General features: G+C 32.9%; 1 protein-coding gene and 1 long non-coding RNA gene across 2 annotated transcripts in view; one reads left to right on the top strand and one right to left on the bottom strand.

Annotated features, from left to right (window-relative positions):
• Positions 1-18,947, bottom strand: part of MIB1 (MIB E3 ubiquitin protein ligase 1) — an 84,452-nt gene that overhangs the window by 22,076 nt on the left and 43,429 nt on the right. The window contains exons 11-12 of the mRNA XM_036417899.2: positions 18,430-18,627; positions 15,503-15,654 (exon numbers count right to left, since the gene is read on the bottom strand). Coding sequence (XP_036273792.1) covers positions 15,503-15,654; positions 18,430-18,627 — 350 coding nt within the window. The remainder of the gene's footprint in view (positions 1-15,502; positions 15,655-18,429; positions 18,628-18,947) is intronic.
• Positions 2,491-6,157, top strand: LOC118707510. Its single transcript, XR_004984299.2, has 3 exons — positions 2,491-2,774; positions 3,291-3,465; positions 4,817-6,157. It is a non-coding gene; the product is annotated as an uncharacterized LOC118707510 (long non-coding RNA).

The raw sequence follows: 18,947 nt of genomic DNA, 5'->3' as shown, positions 1-18,947 counted from the left end.
GGCATGCTAAAAGCAGGTTAGTATGTAATAATCTGAACATAGTTTTGTCCAATATGTACCCTTCTCTGAAAGGACACAGACAAGTCTAGGAGGATATATACCAAAATGCTATCCATAGTAATCACTTTAAATAAAAATAAATGGTTTTTGTTAGGGTAGACAGGTAAAACCAGAGATTAGGTGTTACTTAAATGTTTTTTAAATTCTGTTTTTGGTGTGTTTTTCCTACAATTCTTTTTGACAGATATTGTAACTTAAAGGTTCATTATTTTACCTTAAATTCATTAATTAAAATTTGGGTAGTGTAGAATTTAGTTCAAAATGAGAAAGATATACAATGACAATACAGGCTGCAGAACAGGTAAGTTCTTGATCATTCTTAAATTAAAGACACTAAAATGATCTCTTGTGACTAGTGAGTCCTTATTTCTCCTTTTTGTTTGTTTTGTTTTGTTTTGTAGTTTGTTTTGTAGTTTTTGTTTTGTTTTGTTTTGTAGTTAATCCTTACCTGAGGATATTTTTCCATTGTTTTTTACGGAGAGTGAAAGAGAGAAGAAAAGGCAGAGAGAAACATCAATGTGAGAGAAACACATTGGCTGCCTCCAGGGGAGGAGCTTGCAACTAAAGTATGTGCCCTTGACTGCAATCAAATCCGGGACCCTTTGGTCCACAGGCTGACACTCTATCCACTGAACCAAACCAGCTTGGGCTTATTTCTCCTTTCTTGAGATAAGCAAGGAAACCTATTTTACTTATCTTTATATCTCTTTTGGACATGTAGGATAAGGAGCTCACAGTTCTGTTCAATGGAACAAATAGTCAAGTAAACAATCATCTTTCTGAATATAATGAAGGAAGAACATTAGCAACATTATATTTTTGGTGTACCAGTCCCAAAAAGTATAATTCACTAACTGATTTCATTATTACAATATAGAGCAGCAGCAAAGAATAGTGGTTAAGAGCTTTGGGAGTCTATAGCCAAACTATCTGGGTTCAAATTATACCTGTAGCAAACTGAACAGCAGGTGACTTGAGCAGATTACTTAACTTCTATGCCTCAGTTTCCTCATCTATAAAATGTGAGAATCATGAATCCTATCTCATAGGGTTGTTATGAAAATTAAAAAAGGGCTCTGAAAAATTCCTGACACTTCATTATATGTGCTTGCTGAAAAAAAGGGGGGAGGGGAATTTTCACCACTACAAAATGGTTAACAAATCTAGGATAATGTAGAAACCTGAAAATTAACCCATCTTACACTCTGAGACATGTGTCACCTTCTTACACACAGTATGTGTAAAACTATTTCAATAACTATGAAAGCTGTGTCTTTAAATTTACCAAATATCTACAAAAGCTTGACTGGTATGGTATTAAATGTTAAAGATAAAAGCAGTGTCAAGGACAAACTTTCCTTGTAAGAGAATGAACTTAGAAAACTGGTTTTTCTTGATTCTAAACTGATTCAACATTTAAAGTAAGAACAAGGCATAGTTGGTTTCTCTTGGACATTTTTAGGTTTATAACATCTTAAATTTTATCTCCATAGGTTTTTTAGATTTGATGTTCTAATATTTTTTCTCCTTAGTTAAAATAATAAATTTCGATCTTAAAATGTATTGTTAATATGCTATTAAAATTTAGAGCAAAAGTATTTTTCCTTTGAGACATACACTATATGCCAAAGTTATATATAGGTTAATGACTATTTTAGTCTGTAATAAAATGTGAAATGATCATGCTTAATGCTATTGCACAAAATTAAAGAAAAATGGTGATGCAGAAGTGAGAAAAGCACCACTTCACATTTGAAAATGAAATAGAATTTAATTAATAACATGCATGTTAATAGTTATATATGTATATATGGTTTCTAATACAGAAGTACACAATTACTCAAAAACATCCCTGACCGTTTTACACATAAACACTACAAAAATAAATAAATAAAAATTGTCACAGAATTAAGTTTTAATTAGCACTTCCAAAATTTCATTTACACACTACTCCCTTCTTAATGATCTTTTTCCACCTTCAATATACAGGTTCTACCTACCATTTCTACATATTTTCCATTCAAATATTAATTCATTAAATTTAAAGAGCATGTATAGCAAAAACTAGCTCTAAAGATAATACTACAAAATCCCTTCAGGCCTCTAAGTATGTAAAATATCATTATGCATAATATTTTTAACCAACAAAAATTCAGGTTATGAAATATAATATAATATGAGAGCACAGATATTCTATTTATCCTAAAGACTGTCTTGCTTCTAGCTAGGGTGATATTTTTCCTCTCTCCTATTTTCTCTGCAGTGCTAAGTATAGTGACAGCCGCATCAGGCTTTCCCAGTCTCAGCGCAAGCTCAGTGAAAATCTGGGAAATGTAAGTGGAAACATGAGAGACCGCTTTATTTGGCAGTGCTTAAGAAAAAAAAAAAAGGGCAGGACAAATGGCAAAGCAGTGTTTGGACCGCAGGATGAACAATCAATAGGCAGAAAGCAAGATAGAGGCTTCCTCAGTTTTTGGATCGACAATCGACAGCTGGGAGACTATTTTTTGCTATGGTTGACTAAATATGGTCAGGGAAGAGAGAGGCACAAGAGAGCCTGTTTGCCTGGGAGTGCATGTTTCAAATGCTTAGCTGCCTATAAAGCTGTAACAGTTTAGCCTGTAGCCACTGAGGGAAGAATTTAAGTTAACCTCTGTAGTGACCATGTGGAAATCCTGACCTTGCTTGCAGACTTGACCTCTGGATATGACAAGGTAGCTTCAATACAGATTTACCATTTACTCCTGGAAATGAAAAAAAAAAAGAAAAAGAAAAAAAATATCTCATAGCAAGAAATATGCAGAATTATTTCCTAAGAAGTCAGAAGAACCCAGTGTATTCTGAGGGGCAAAGGAAAATAGTATGGATGTTTATGGTTAGTTGGGAGAATGAGGTGTGTTTTGTTTTTTTGGCTTTAAGGCTGTTTTAGGTTATAAAATTAACTTGCTCTGCAACTTTCCCCCCTCTTCCGAAGCATTTCATCTGAGAAATAAGAGAGGTTCAGTATCTTGGACGTTGTAGCAACCTTCCTTGCTTGCTTAACTTTCTGTATAACAGATACAAGCTACTCATATCTATGCAATACTGGTAATTTAACATTCTAAATCGAACAGCCAGTGTTGATTAATTTTTTCTGTGGTTTATTTCTTTTTAAGGGTAAAGGAAGGAAGAGGGAAAAGATGGCTGATTTATTTTTGTTGTTCAATTGTTTTTCAAATTTATCTTAAAAGGTGAGATTCTGTGTTCACTGATAATTCCCTCTGACTTCACCGACTCATGAAAAGAAGTGCTGAATCAGCGGATAGAGTGAAGGAACAATCAAGATGAGATGGCTGCTGCTGATGTGACTCTCGAGGTCATTATCTTTCTTCCTGCTGCAAATGCTGCATGACACTAAGCTCACAGGTAACAGAGCACCACAAAGCCTGTACTTTTAAGGATGCTTGTTTATGACTTTCTGCATGCTTACCTATTACTGACTCAATATTTATTTTTATTGTTAAGTTAAATTCTATCTGGGCAAAGCCTAATTTCAGTTCAACGAGAGAGCTTATGTAGTGTAAAAAGAAATGCTGTTCAAATATCATGGCAGGTAATTCTTTATCTCAAAAATGTACAAATCCATTACTGTCATTTATATTATTAAAGATTTAGTCTTTTATTGTTTCAGATTACATGATTTTGCATCCCTAGTAAATTACACCCTGCTCCCAAAGTATGCTAAATTTTAAAAACTATTAATTATGTCAAGATTTAGTCAAAAAGAAACTTGGCAGATTACAGAACACTTTTTTAAAATATCCTCTAAGTTGGCCACACAAATAAATCAGAATGTGTGTGGTGAAATTCTAATGCTGCAATGCTGAAACTGCTGTAGTACTGCCCTATCTCCTGCTACATTCTAATTTGCTCTCTGTGAGCTGTACTAGCTTTTTATCACAGGCTGCAGAAATTCTTTCCCTGTCTTTTTACCCCTTCTTTCCCAAACCTCAAAATTTCTTACAGTCTTCTTTTAAATTAACTGTTTACTACCAGAATAATTAAAGGCAACTATTATATCTTTCAATGATGAGTGATCAAGCTAAAACCCAGTGCTAATACCTTTCAGTTCTTTTAACTGTTCTGACAGTTGTCCTTTATATTTAAAAAAGAAAGAAAGAAAAAAAGAAATGAAGTAAACTCACCAAAATTAAGTATTTATATACTTCTGTTTAAACTGTATTAAACCCAAAATGTAAAATGTAAAATTCAGATTAGTAGCTAATGAAAACAAAGGAATGACAAAGAGATTTTCAACTGATCATGAATTCTTATCTGTAACCTTAAAAAAATAAAATAAAATAAAAATCCATCTTTAAAAATTCTGTTTAACCTTGGCCAGTGTGGCTCAATTGGATGGTGCATCATTCCATACACCAAAAGGTGGCAGGTTTGATTCCTGATCATTGCGCATATCTAGGTTGCGGGTTCAATCCCTGATCGGGGCACCTATGGTAGGCAATTAATGTTTCTTTCTTCTTCTCTGTCTCTCCCTCTCCTTTTTCACCCTCTCTAAAAATTCAATTTAGAAATTTTATAAAATAAATGAAAATAGAAAAATTCAGTTTGCTCTAAAAAGACCTGGTTTTTCTCATTACCATTTCAGCTTTAGGGTGAATATCAGAAGAAATACTAATTTGTTGATTGGTTAATTTTTATTAAGAAAACTAATCTATAAAAAATAATCTGTACCAAATTAATTACTATCTACTTGTAGGATCTAGAAGTACACTACAAAATAAGAAGAATTTCACTCTGAAGACTCTGAAGAAATACTAGGCTGATTGTATAAATTTCTGAAACATACTCTGTAAAAACTCCACTGGTTCTATAAAGCTATTGCAAAAAGGACCAAGCCAGGATAAAGTACAACAGATAACTGGTCAGTGTTTAGAAGTGTATGTCCACCAACAAGGAACCATAAATGGCATTAATGCAATGCTTCAGGTAAATTTTTTATGATGTTTAGTCTTTGATTGTTTCTACAAATGATCTACCATTGTTCTACATCAGTAAGCGGAACGTTTTACTAATAAACGGGAAAATAAAACAATTCATGTTTTTACAGCTAACAACTTTGTAATACCTACTCAGAGTACATACTTCTTTATGTACCCATATGAACATACAATGCTATGGAATGTAAAGAAGTATGTATTTTTGGTAGGCACTAAAACGCCAAGAGGAAAATAAACTGCAGCTAAAAGAAGCCCTTGCTTCTTTCTGTGTGAATGACCTTCATATGGTATAGTAACCTAGAATCAAAGAGATGACCTTTGGGAATAATAACATAAAATGTACCTACTGCTTATAGATGAAAACTAAATGTCACTAAGATTTATATTTTTGAAGAAAAAAAAAAAAAACTACTGAAATAGATTTAAAATGATCATAAAATTCCTTTCAAATCTTTTACATTTAAAACACAATACATTTTTAAATCTAGTATTCACATGATTAATATATTCTTTTACATGAATATTTGAACACGAGAAAAAAGTATTACTAGCACAAAAGAATGTGATACACACATGACCTATTTTCTGTTTCCACAATTTGATCTTAATTTAAGTATATCACATTAATAGGGCTGACTGATTTATTAAGAAAAGATACAACAAAAGATGATTTCATTTACATTTTAACAACTATTCATATTTTTATAAATTTATAATTTAATAATATTAGAGAATTTTTTGAAGCAAGCTTTTGCTTTAGATTTTCTTTTTTGAAAACTAAACATAGTCATAATTTTAAAAGACTATATTTTAAGTAAAATCATACTCTTAAAGGAAAAAAGTTGCCCTTATCTTTCTCAAGTTTATCATGTCTTTATGCTAAGTTAGTACTTAGAATAAATTAAAATGTAAGATTTATGCAAGAAAAATGACTAAATTCTGGGTTACAGCTACAAGTCAACAGAGCACATTGGTAACAGACTGCCAAATATTTAAAATAAATTAATTTATTATCTATATTATCCTTGAACTTATTTTACCCAAAGGAGATACTCAAAATAAAAATACTATAGTCAAAAAAACAATTTATACAGATAGAATAACCTTCTTTTATTTTTAAAAAATATATTTATGTTGATTTCAGAGAGGAAATGAGAAGGAGAGAGAGAGAGAAGCATCAATGATGAGAGAGAATCATTGATTGGCCGCCTCCTGCACACCCCTTACTAGGGATCGAGCTGGCAACTCAGGCATGTGCCCTTGACTGGGATCAAACCTGGGACTTTAGTCCATAGATCAACACTTTATCCACTGAGCCAAACCAGCTAGGGCAGAACAACCTTCTTTTAATGGTACATGCAATTATAAGTCAATTTTTATAAACATCAAAGACCTACTATATACTGTATGTTAGAGATATCAAAATACTTCCATATTTTATACAAAATTTATTTTGTATTATATTTATATATTAATAAAAATTATAAATAAGCTCTTAATAAGCAGTATCTATTTTAGCTACGATAGACTTATATTAAAAATATTAATATTCTAGTCATGTATTATTAGAAGTATTATTTCAACTGACATAGTCATGTAAAAAGTATAGTAATATTTTTAAATTTCTGTCACAAATTAGTATAAATAGCTATAAGGTGACTATAATTTTCTCTGTTTAATAAGACAACTAGGTAGTTAATTGTCTAAGTTGATTTTCATTTTATCAGATTAGAAAAAAAAAGAATGAATCTATTAGATATGATAGCATATAAGTTATTACATGTTTATTGAAAATTATAAAAAGCTCATAATTTAAAATTCTGTATTTCAAAGAAAAAAATAACTAAAGCTTAACACTTAAGAATAAACCTTCTTTCCAATCATCCACCAAAAAAAAAAAAAAAAAAAAAAGGCAATGCTTCATATTCCATTTAACTGCATGCCCTAAATATCCAAATCTAAAAATATACACCTCAAAAGTAGAGGTTCCTCTATAAAACTATCCAAAGGGTATTACTACATCCATGTTTTATAATAAAGAATTATATTCATTATTGTATAGGTATAAAAGCTAATAATTCATTTAAATCATCCAGTATCTAAGAATCTTATGATTGTAGTATTGAATATAATCCTTAGAAAATAAAATGACAGCATCTGTTATTCTTTTTTTATTTTTTTTATTTCTTTATTGATTAAGGTATCATATATTTGTCCTCAACCCCCCCGTTACTCATTTTAAAAAGTAAAATTATATACTGATTCTGGTGCTTACAACTTTAACTTAACATATCTACGAGTATTTTCAATCACTCTAAAATGTCACATTCATCACTTAGGTCAGCTGTTCATTTTTAACTGAGTACATATTAAACTCTGGGCATCTGCTGACACTGGTGTAACTCAAACATTTCAACTGTCTCTCTGACAGGGATAACAGATGCTGACATTATCAAATGCTGTACTATTTTTTTCCCATGGCCTCTCCTTGCCCCGATATGGCCAGTATATGAAACTGAACTGCCATCCAAAAGCACACTTGAGCAACTGGATCTGCTAAACAACTCCCATATAACTATTAAAAATAGAAGCCAGTTTTACTGCTATCTTCAGCACTTAAGTCTAGGCAATTTAGCACCTGTTTCACCCTATTAGAATAAAATATGGGAAAATTTTAGTTATATTAATTTCAACACGGCATGACACTTACTAACCAACAGATGCAGAATATACTTAATATGACAATTATTTAAATATTGCCTGAATTACTGACCTTCTCCCAGTTTAGTTCAGAACAGTAATTATTTCCTTACTCTTTATATTTCACTTACTTTTACAGGCAAACTATAATTTCTCAAACTTTTATTTTAATCAAGCATGTTTCAGAAGACTTGCCTACCTGACATTGAAATGCAACACTGAAGTTACATTATTAGCAAAAATTGCTGGACTGAGTTTTAATGGTAGATTTTAATACTCAAATTTATGAATTGTAGCAACAATTCAATGTATTATTAATAAACTGATAATGAGGAATAACTAGGCAATCTGTACAGAGAATTCCGTCAAATAAGTAGACTCTTAAAAAGGTTAAATTACTAGTCTATGATTTGTAATACTACATAAGTAAAAAACAAAGAAAAGTAAGCTAGCATGTATGGTAGTTCCTCTCAACACAAATCCAAGTAATACACTAAAATACATGTGCAATCTATTTATAAACCAAAGGGCAGAGGTACTTTCTTAAGGCCACTTGTATTCTTCCAACCTTAGTCAGAAACTTTCTATTAGTCCTCCAGTATAATAATAAAAAAAGCAAGGTGCCTTGGCTGGTATGGCTCAGTTGGTTGGACCCATATACCAGCAGGTCACAGGTTCGATTCCCAATCATGTGTCAGATTTGATCCCCAGTTGAGGCACTTAACAGGAGGCAACTGAACAATGTTTCCTTCCTTCCTTTCTTCATTGAGAATAAAAATAAACAATTTTAAAAAGGCAGGGGGCAGCAGAAAGGTGTAATTAACAGTACTCTTTCGGAACCTGTTAGGTTACTTGGTTTACTGCGTAGAGAGAAACATAAAACATTACTCAAGATCTATTTGTTCCTTTAAATGTTGTTGGTTTCGAAACACGTTATTGTCTACATTTAAAAATTAAGTGTTAAAAACAAAATGCACACTGATAATTCCTTAATGCATTAACAACATGTTGAAGGATAAAGACTTTTCACTTTTAGAGCAGGAAATAGTAGGAAAAGTGCCTTCAAAATAGAAAAATTTATATTCAATGACTAAAGAACGGATATGAGAATCTAACTTATGTGAAAGGTCTATAACCATAATTTTACAAATAAAAGCATTTTAACTGTTTTAAAGCCCTAACTAACAGCATTGCAATGCTTTGCTAGAGCTGGTAAAATGGAACCAAATCGCCTCTTCAATGGATTTGGTCCCCTTCAACCAGCTGTAGCTATGCATTGATTACTACAAGACAGCCAATGTTTTCACTTCTAAGTATCAGACATGTCAACTAACTTCAACTTAAATTATTCAGATTGTGCTTTAAATTTTAAAAAAATTGTTATTCTTTATTCTCCTTGTAAGAGCCATAGTGGTTAACAATGTTTATTAAAACTTTATGAAAAATGTGTGGGTCATTTAAGAATTACAAATAAAGTAATTTTACTTATTTATGGTCTCTTGGTATTAAATTTCTTACCCTTCGGAAAAGAAATGGCAATGAAAAGTAGGCTATGCTGCATAATATAGTTTCAAAAAAGAACTTCCTATTGAGGAAAAAAGTATCTGGGAAGGTCACCTGAAACCATAATAGGAATGCCACATTGTGATTCACATGGACATATTTTAAGTTAAAGAAAAATATAACATTACATAAAATAACACACTAGAAATGTTGGGTAGTATCTTCTGAAGAATTAGCATTTAATTTTACTGCTATTTACCTGAATATTGATAAAGTGAAAAAGATGAGGATACTGAAGAATATCTTGTGAAAAGACAAATAGTAAGAATCTCATTTTTCCAACCCTGAATCAAAAGTTCTTAATCCTCAAAACTGAAAGAAAATCCTAAGCATTGTTACCTTTTTCTCTATAGATATTTTATCTCTCCAACTTGTCTCCTCAACTGTAAAACTAATAACATTCTATGAAACTCCTCATTCCTCTGTCTTCTTTGTCCTACACACACACACACACACACACACACACACACACACGAGCCTCTCTCTCAATGGAAAGAAAATGAAGAAAAAGGAAAATGACAAATGATCCAACATCTTCTAATTTTCTTACTGACTGTAATTAGACTATAACTAACGTAATGTTCTTTAATAAAGACAAGCAGTTCATCAATTAATGAAAGGTTACAGAGGGCAAATAGTAGTTTAAAAACATAGATGTTCACACAATCCTCAACTCCTTACCACTCCTCTATTTCAAAGCAAAGAGATCATCCCTTAAAAGATTGTGGGTAAAGGAAGGCATATGTAAATGAGTCATCACTTCATTCAAGTTAATTGGCCTTCTTCCTTGTATGAATTACACCTGTCGGGCACATTAAATATATTTATGAATTACAAGGCACGCAGTGTGTGAGAGTACATGCATGGACACAGAGAGAAAATGGACATACTATAAGTATAGTACATTCAACAGTCTCTCAGCTACTTTTTATATAGCACTCAGCATATTTAGAGTTTATAAGAAAAGAAAACCATTAAACACAAAGATATGGTCTAGATTATCAAATCTTTCTATATTCAACAGTCTCATAATTTAAAAAATTAAATAAAGGTATAATAACATTCTACAGGGAAAATACGAGGTGCACACATATTCAGTAAGAATTAGTACGTGTCTTTGTGGGAATAAATAGATAAGTAAATAAGAAGGGCCTGTGAGGTTACCTTAGTGCTATGCTACACTGAAAATATACCACATCATATGGCTCACTCATATTTTACTATTACTTTCCATATCCAACTTATATTAGAGAAAAACTTATAAATAACACTACCTAAAATAAGTGTATTATGTTGTTATCAGTGCCTCCAAAATACCTAGCAATTATTTTTTAACAGCTCTTCAGGGAATGCTGCTAATTTGTTTTCATGTCTGCGAGGGAGCCCTAAACACTTCAAGGTACCTAAAAATGCAACGTCCTCACAGAAAATACCTAAGTAATGTGCTGATTAGTGCCACTAATCAAAGGAAATTTAGTTTTCATCTTTAGCAACAGAAATGTTTTCGGCTCTTCATTTAAATCTGAAATTTTACCTGTTTATAAAAATAAAGGACAATATGGCTAAATTCTAGGGAAAATGCCAAATATCAGAATACATAAATAGCACTGTCCTTCATAAAGATTTCTTAAAATAAAAAATAACTACTATATTAAAACATACTTCAATTACATTCTAAAAAGCTCCAAATTTTACAAAGCATAACCGAAGTACTCAGTGTCTCACACAAAAACATATTCTCTTACGTAATTCTGAAAGAAAAGCAATGCTTTATAAGTCTTTTTCTCTTAATATCTTTATTTCAGTTAAGGTTCTTTATGAATAAACACCAAAATCAGCTCTGAAATCTGGAATCTCTATTGATCTGCACCTTTGAAATCTAGATTTCAAAAGTACATTCTTCAAAAACATCAGACATTTAGACATATTTTTGATGAACAGGAAAAGTTATTTTCTTTTAAAAAGCACATCCAATAATTACTAATTCTACTACGTTGTTGGCTGTTACTGACTTAATGCTGAAAAATTATTATTAAAAGCAAAACTAGGAACTAGAATGCTACTTAAAGTCCATGTGTATACATGTACATAAAATTTTGAAAACTTTTCCGCATTTCTAACCATAATAAATTGAAATTATAATATTATAAGAAATTATAATGCTGGTACTAAATTATACTCACAATGATGTACTAAATTATACTCACAATGATGTAAATAATTTACTGTAGATATATATATATATACACACACACACATTCTAACAAAACAAAAAAAACAGCTAAGAATTAGTGCCATCAGTTGTATGTATGTATGTATGTATGTATTTTTATTGATTTTAGAGAGAAAGGGAGAGGGGAATAGAGATATGATATAAAGTTGCAAATTTGCAATTATAAATAATATATAAGTTGTATCATTTTCCTGACATTTTCCTTGGCCAATTAACATTACACTCTTTATCTGGCAATCTACAGCTCACACCTACATAAAAATGCCTTAAGGAAACAGGAATAAAGAAGTCATGCAGTGAGTGCCTGGGCTGGTAGCTAAGCCAGTTAGAGAGTCATCCTGATATACCAAAGGTTTCGGGTTTGATCTCTCTGCTCAGGGCACATACAAGAAATAACCAATGAATGCATAAATAAGTGGAACAACAAATCAATGTTTCTTTCTCTCTCTTTTCCTCTTTCTACCTCTTTCTCTAAAAATATCAATAAATGAAAATTTTTTTTAAAAAACAGAAGTGATGTAACTTCATTTGAAGCAGTACTTTACTGTAAACTAAAAGTGTTTTTTCCTCTTTTTAAAATGTCACCTGACACCAATTATCTGGTTAGAGGTGTCACTATTGAAAATGTTTAGGGGAATTCTCAAGAATTGAAGAAATAAAAGTAGCATATTTCCTCCTCCATATATATAATCTTAGCATTATTAAACATACTATGGCTATTTCTAATAAAATGAAACAAATCAAAATATTAGAAGTCACTCGTTTCCTAAACTCTTCAATTTTCAGTTTACCTTAAACTTTATGATTTAATATTTAACCTAAATTTCCTCAATAAAATCTCTTTTTGCCCATTCTCATCTGTAATAATCACTGTTTAAACTCCTAATAGTTTCTCTATGGAATTTTTTCTGTAATTGATCATATATACTCTAATAATATCTAATACTGTCCTGTCAAATTAAGAGTAACATTTACTGAGTTCCTATTATAGCCAAGGCATTGTGGGGAACATACAAATGAACATGAATGCCCACAATTTAAGTAGAAAGGTACATAAAAATGCATATACTTAGGGACAGCACAAAGCAGATTATAGGTACAGTAAAATAAGAACACAGAACAAGAAAGTATACGGCAAACAGAAAATAGTTTCTATGGTGAGATCTAAGAGTTCTAAAAGAAAGATAGTTAAGATAAAGAAAAAATGCTTAAATGAAAGAAGAAAGAAACAAACTATCTTAAGAAAGGAGAGTAGAATAATGTAGCTGAAGAGCAAGGTAGGCAGATGGCTTTTATTTAGTGAGAGATAAAGTCAGAAAGACCAGGACACACTGAAAATGAGTCTGAATGACAAGTCAAGGTGTAAAGATTTTATTCTATGATACAAACAACAATAAAGGCTTAACTACAACAAAACTGAACACAGCCCACAAAAAGTTGCACCAAAAGTGTCCACCTCAGTTAACTGGGGAGGCTGAGCCACTGGACATTTAGGACACCTAGACACTCTATCAACTCAGGGAACCAGACAAAATTCGGAGATAAAGAAACAGGTCACAAATGAAAGAAATAGAAGAAAGCAAATGACTGACTATAGAGTTCAAAACCACAGTTATAAGGTTTTTCAAGAATTTTCTAGAAAAGGTTGCTAAATTTAACGAGACCCTCGAGGATATGAGAAAGGATCAACTAGAAAGTAAGCATACACTGACTAAAATAAAAAATAATATACAGAGATCCAACAGCAGACTAGAGGAACACAAGAATCAAGTTAAAGATCTGAAATACAAAGAAGCAAAAAACACTCAACCGGAAAAGAAAAAAGAAAAAAGAATCCAAAAATATGAAGATAGTGTAGGGAGCCTCTGGGACAACTTCAAGTGTATCAACATCCGAATTAGGGGGTGCCAGAAGAAAAGAGAGAGCAAGATACTGAAAATCTATTTGAAGAAATAATGACAGAAAACTTCCCCCACCTGGTATAAAAGAAATAGACTTACAAGTCCAAGAAGCGCACAGAACCCCAAACAAAAGAAATCCAAAGAGGACCACACCAAGACACATCATAATTAAAATGCCAATGGCAAAAAGACAAAGAGAGAATCTTATAAGCAGCAAGAGAAAAACAGTTAGTTACCTACAAGGGAGCACCCATACAACTGTCAGCTGATTTCTCAATAGAAACTATGCAGGCAAGACAGGAGTGGCAAGAAATATTCAAAGTGATAACTAGCAAAAACCTACAACCAAGATTACTCTACCCAGCAAAGCTATCATTCAGAATTGAAGATCAGATAAAGAGCTTCACAGATAAGAAAAAGCTAAAGGAGTTCATCTCCACCAAACCAGTATTATATGAAATGCTGAAAGATTCTTCAAGAAGAGAAAGAAGAAGAAAAGGTAAAGATAAAAATTATGAACAATACATACATATCTATCAACAAGAGAATCTAAAAATCAAGTGAATAAAAAATCTGATGAATAGAATAAGCTGATGAATAGAATAGAATCAGGGGCATAGAAAGGGAGGACTGACAATCTTCGGGGGTAAAGGGGTGTGGGTGGTGCCAGAAGAGACTGGACAAAAATCATACACCTATGGATGAGGACAGTGGGGGAGGGGGTAAGGTCATGGGGTGGAATGGTGTGGGAACCTGGTGGAGGGGAGCTATTGGGGTATAAAAAGAGGTACAACTGTAATAATCTGAACAAAAAACTGAAAAAGGAATTCCCATTCGACCCATTAATCCCTCTCCTAGGAATATATCCTAAGAAACCAGAAACACATATCAGAAAGAAAATATGCACCCCTATGTTCATAGCAGCACAATTACAATAGCTAGGATTTTGAAACAGCTTAGATGCCCATCAGCAGATGATTGGATCAAAAAACATCTACACAATGGAATACTATGCTGCCATAAAAAAGAAGGAATTCTCATCATTTGCAGCAACCTGGATGGAATTGGAGAACATCATGCTGAGTGAAATAAGCCAGTCAATGAAAGAGAAACACCACATGACCTCACTCATTTATGGATAATAAAGAACATTATAAACTGATGAACAAAAAGATAGATACAAAGACAGTAAAGCAACAAACAGACTCAAATTACAGCAGGCAGGATAGGGAGATATGGGGGAGATAAGAAATCAACCAAGGACTTGTATGCATGCATATAAGCAAAACCAATGGACAAAAAACTCTGGGGGAAAGGGCATGTATGGGGGGGGGGAGGGGGGATGGAAAGATATGTACACATATAATACCTTAATAAAAAAATTTTTTTTTAATTTATACAAAGAATTATATTATTGCCCTAGATGGTTTGACTTAGTGGATAGAGCATCGGCCTGTGGACTCAGGGGTCCCAGGTTCGATTCCAGTCAAGAGTATGTACCTTGGTTGCAGGCACATCCCCAGTAAGGGTGTGCAGGAGGCACCTAATCAATGTTTCTCTCTCATCAATGTTTCTGACTCCCTATCCTCTCCGTAAAAAATAAATAAAAAATATTTTTTTAAAAAGAATTATATTAATAAGCAATTAGGTAACTTAATAGTTATTTAACCACAAGTTTAAAAAAATAATTACTATGCAAATGGATTAACATGGGGTTTAGAGGACACCCTAAGAATGGTCTTAAAGAAACATAAATCTCAAAATGCACTGCATCCTAATTAAAACTTTACAATTTAAGTGAGTATTCCTGATCCTCTATATCCATATTAAATATATATTTTGACATTTCATACTTCATTAGTTTAATAACACAAAGAATCATTAAAAAATTAATCTATTCATAGTGAAGACAATTTCCACAGACCTTAAAATGATTTAAAATACTAAAATAATCAAAAATTATTTCCTTATCAATCAGAAAAAGAGAACCAGCAACAGAAAAATATTCTTAAACTGCATATAAAATGGTGAAAGATACCATTTTTTACCTGGGATTTCCTCTTAGTGCAGCATGATGTAGGGCGTTAAACCCATTATTGTTTGTAATGGTAACATCTGCTCCAGCTTCCAGAAGGACTGCCAGGATATCATCACGTTTTTTACTTATTGCATCATGAAGAGGAGTATCACCTTCAGAATCCTTTTTTTTTAATTTAAAAAGATTTTCATTAGTTCTTTTTCAATCATTCTCATCTGTAATTATTAATACTTATAATAAACTACTAAACAAAGAAACAAAAACAGAACCATATCCAACAACTATCAATAAAGCATACTATGGGTTAAATTTAATAAATGTAGGCAAGAAATAGCATTATAATGAATAAATTTATACTCAATCTAAATGATAAACATGCTGTAGCTTTAAAAAAAAAATGGAAGAAATTAAATACCCTCAAAATAATTAAATAAATAACAAAAATAAGTGAGGTGGAAAAGTGGCCAAAAAATTCATTCATTTAAAATCACTTGCTAATACCATTTTCCTACCATTAACTGCTGTACTCTGAAACTCCATACCAAACCTACACCAATCTCAGGGCCCATGGCAATTAATTAAAAGTCAATGGTTCTCAACCCTGGCTGTACTTCAGAATCTGTTGGGAAGCTCTTAAAATCTTGTAAATAAATAAATAAATAAATAAATAAATAAATAAATCATGTAATCCAGACTGTTCTTCAGATCAACTAACCTAGAATCTCTGGTTGGGACTCAGGCATTAGTAGTTTTTCTGAGTTTCCCAGGTGAACATATTGTAATATATTGTGTAGTCACTGTTAAGAATCATTACTCTAAACATTTTCAAAGGGCAGGAAAGAAGAGTATTTAACTCAAAGTGAAAACAAATGTAAAAGAAAATTTGGCAGTCTCATCCTATGTTTTTTTTTTCCAAGTTGATTACTTCTTTCAGTAATCAACCAATGTAGCAATAAATTTTTATTCATTATTAGTCATCTGTGTAAATGGGTAATTTAGTCTTCATTCATTTCATAGTTTTATAAATACTATTTTCAGTAAAGCCATATATAGTTACTACAGTGGCCAAATCTAGGCTGCCCATTTTTATAATTTTATTTACATAGCCACACACATGCATTTATGTATTATCTACTAGAGGCCCAGTGATGAAATTCATGAACAGGGGGGCTGGAAGCAGGATGAGGGTGGTGGTGTCCCTCAGCCCAGCCTGCACTTCTCCAATCTGGGACTTCTTAGGGGATGTCCAAATGCCAGTTTATACAATCCCACAGGCAGTCAGACATCCCTCTCACAATCCGGGACTGCTGCCTCCTAACCGCTTATCTGCCTGCCTGCCTGCCTGCCTGATTGCCCCTAACCGCTTCTGCGTGCCAGCCTGATCATCCACCAACTGCTCCCCTGCCGACCTGATCGCCCACAACTGCCCTCCCCTGCCGGCCTGATCACCCACACTGCCCTTCCCTGCCAATCATCTTGTGGCAGCCATCTTGTGATGTCGTGCAATGCCACCTAGGCTTTTATTTTATAGGACTAGGCTTTTATTACATAGGATGGCTACTTTGGTGCTACAATGGCAGCATTGGATAACTGTAATACAATAGAAATCATATGAAAGCCAAAAATATTACCTGGCCTTTCTTAAAATATACTTTTTAAATGATTTTTAGAGAGAAAGGAAGGTTGAGGGAGAGAAAGAAACATCAATATGAAAGAGTAACATCGATCAGCTGCTTCCTGCAAGCCTACCTACTGGGGATCAAGCCCACAACTGGGGCATGTGCCCTGACTACAAATCTAATCAGCAACCTCTTGGTGCAAGGGACAACACCCAACCAACTGAGCTGAGCCACAATAGCCAGGACTTACCTGGCCTTTCACAGAAAAAGTGCGCCAATTCTAAGCATATATTCATCCACCCACATAAAAAATTCCCAACACAAATTTAGTCCAACAATCCACCTTTCATCCTCCTATGGTACTAAAAATTCGTGATCTCCAACTTGAAATGGGCTCTTAACCTGATATTAGGAATACGCTTCTACAGGCTCTGATCTGTCCTCTCTCTAGCTCCCCACAGTAGCTATTTCAATGACCCTTTCTATACTGACCACTCCCCACTCACTCTCACCTAATAACTTTGCCTCCCATATCAGATACACAAAAGAAGTCAGCAGGTATAAATTACACACACCTTCAACGGATTAATACCATACCTCCAGCGCCTTCCCCATCTTTTAATCCTACCACCCTGTATCTCAGAAAAACTAGTCTGTAATAATCATCTAGCTGAACAGAATCTCTGACACTTTCGATCCTTGTCACACCCTCAGTCCCATTATTCCTGTTCTACATTGCTTTTCTAAGACCAATCCAAATTAATTCATCTGGTTGCTGAAATTTTGAAAGGGAATAATCATTTCATAGGTGACCCTCGCTTAAAAAAAAGTAGGTCCTACTATAATGAATAAACTTTAAAAACCTATGTATTTCCCAAAACAGAAAATCTCCTAAGACTGGACTAATGACTACACCAAGACTCTTAAATTACATAAGGCTAGAACTATTGTAAAATAATTTAAATAGCTATGAAGTAACTATTAGGAAATGCAACCTATTACACTTATTTAAGTTGCTGAAGCCCAATGTCATGATCAATAAAATTCAGTCAATTCAAGTAAAAAAGGAATACTTTTGCATGAAATCCCTATCCCCACCCTTCTATATAAGACAGATCTACTTGACACTTCCTTAAAAAGGCTTTTCTAAGAAGGAAGAGCTACCAATTTTATTACATTCTATACCTTTGGTATCACTTACTATGACTAATCATATAAAAAAGAATTGTAACACAGAAATGCTGACCATTGAAGCTAGTACTTCCCTTTAATAAGATCCTAGCAATATCTACAGAATATATTTTGTTAATGGTTTTACCTGTAGACTGGGATGACAACCAAAGTCCAATAAAGTCTTTACAACTTGAAGATGACCTTTATTGACAGCAATATGAAGTGGTGTCTGTCGGCGTTTGTTGCGAGCATTCAAGTCAGCACTGCCTCGATGTAATACTTCAATAACAGCACCTTCGTCTCCAAAAGCTGCATGGTGAACGGCTCTATCTCCATCTTTGTCCTAAACAGCAGAATTAAAATCTGAATTAATGAATATCTTAGAAAAATAAATAAATCTTGAAACTATAATTCATTAAGAACCAAATTGATATGAGAGAGAAAAAAATATTAAATAGAGCCAACAAAATAAGCACAAATTCACTTTAATAATGACTAACCTCAAAAATAAATGACGAATTCTAGATCCATACAGGGGTGGGCAAAAGTAGGTTTACAGTTGTGAGTATACAATACACAAAGTATATTCTTGTACAATTATTTAATACTGTATTATTTGTATTACAACTGTAAACCTACTTTTGCTTATCCGTGTATATTATA

This window comes from Pipistrellus kuhlii, unplaced genomic scaffold (assembly GCF_014108245.1).
Source record: "Pipistrellus kuhlii isolate mPipKuh1 unplaced genomic scaffold, mPipKuh1.p scaffold_m20_p_6, whole genome shotgun sequence".
NCBI lineage: Eukaryota > Metazoa > Chordata > Mammalia > Chiroptera > Vespertilionidae > Pipistrellus > Pipistrellus kuhlii.
This window is presented reverse-complemented; position numbering and strand designations above follow the sequence as displayed.